The sequence below is a fragment of the Wasmannia auropunctata genome, unplaced genomic scaffold (genome assembly GCF_000956235.1).
Source record: "Wasmannia auropunctata unplaced genomic scaffold, wasmannia.A_1.0 LD323134.1, whole genome shotgun sequence".
NCBI classification, from domain to species: Eukaryota; Metazoa; Arthropoda; class Insecta; order Hymenoptera; family Formicidae; genus Wasmannia; species Wasmannia auropunctata.
Window position 1 is genome coordinate 1 of NW_012039756.1, and position 1,111 is coordinate 1,111.

Consider the following 1,111-nt stretch of genomic DNA (forward strand, 5'->3'; position numbering starts at 1 on the left):
TCGATCGTTTCGAATAGTCATTCGATTTCAATACACTCAGGTTCACCCTTGTCCCTTTCTGTCTCGGTTGTTTTCATTATTTCGAGTTTTGATGCGCAAACCGCGGATTTGTACAGAAATTTGTACATTTGACTGAGTGGGGGAAACTCGTCTTTTTTAATAGTTGTCTCCCACCTTTCTAATACGCTCTTTGGTAGCTTGTTTTCTAAGATGGTGATAACCATTTCGGGATTGATGGAAAACCCCAATGTGTTTAGTGATGCCACATGTTGTTGCGCAGCGTCTGCGAGCTTGAATAAATCGCTTGTGGATTCTTCAACTAATGTCGGTAAATTTAAGAGTAGCGATAAATGACGTGATATTAGAATCCGCTTCACATCATACCTGGCTTCATACGCCCGTTCGAGTAATTCCCACGCCTTGGTGTAATTTAGGTTTTTCATCGCGAAAATACGTATTTTACTAGCGGCTTCGCCGGTTAATGCCAGTTTCAGATAGTTTAGCTTGTCTGCATCGGACAGATCGGTCTGTGATCCTATCATGCTATAAAATGCGTTTTTGAACGACAACCAGTTCTCATATTTGCCGTCGAATGTCGGTAACGACGCTTTGGGTAATTCAATCAGTTGTTTTTTAATCAATGTCGCGGATCCGATATCATCGGTATGCGTCTCATCGATCGAAGCGCTGGTACTTGCTTCCGAAACGTTGGACGGGTGTAAGGTGTTCTCGACACCTATGAGAGCGTTATATAGTTCTTGTATGTTCGCGAATTCGGTTTGACGTATTTCATTCGGATCTAGTGCCGCGATAACGTCAATATAATCTTCAAATGCGTGATATGATTCGTTCAAATGATTCATTCTTAATTTTAGTGATACATCATCCACTGTGCTATTGTCGAGGATTTACTCGTAACGGTTACGAGTAACGAATTAACAGAGGATATCGTCAATGGGAAGGAAATCACATTAATACCATATAGATTCATAAAATATAATTATTTCAATAAGGTGACCGCGGATTCAGTCGAATAATATGACAAATTAGAATCTTCAAACATGTACAAAATCATATCTCCGTCGATTATACATAAGAGTTATACAAAATG

At 39.7% G+C, this 1,111-nt stretch overlaps 1 protein-coding gene across 1 annotated transcript; it reads right to left on the reverse strand.

The window, feature by feature from the left end:
- Window positions 1-17: 17 nt before the first annotated feature.
- Window positions 18-863, reverse strand: LOC105460389. The gene has a single exon (XM_011706835.1). It carries the CDS (start codon window positions 861-863, stop codon window positions 18-20), a length of 846 nt encoding a protein of 281 aa, XP_011705137.1.
- Window positions 864-1,111: the final 248 nt, after the last annotated feature.

Coding starts and splice junctions, on each gene's coding strand:
- LOC105460389 (XM_011706835.1), bottom strand. CDS start 863: ATGAATCATTTGAACGAATCATATCACGCATTTGAAGATTATATTGAC.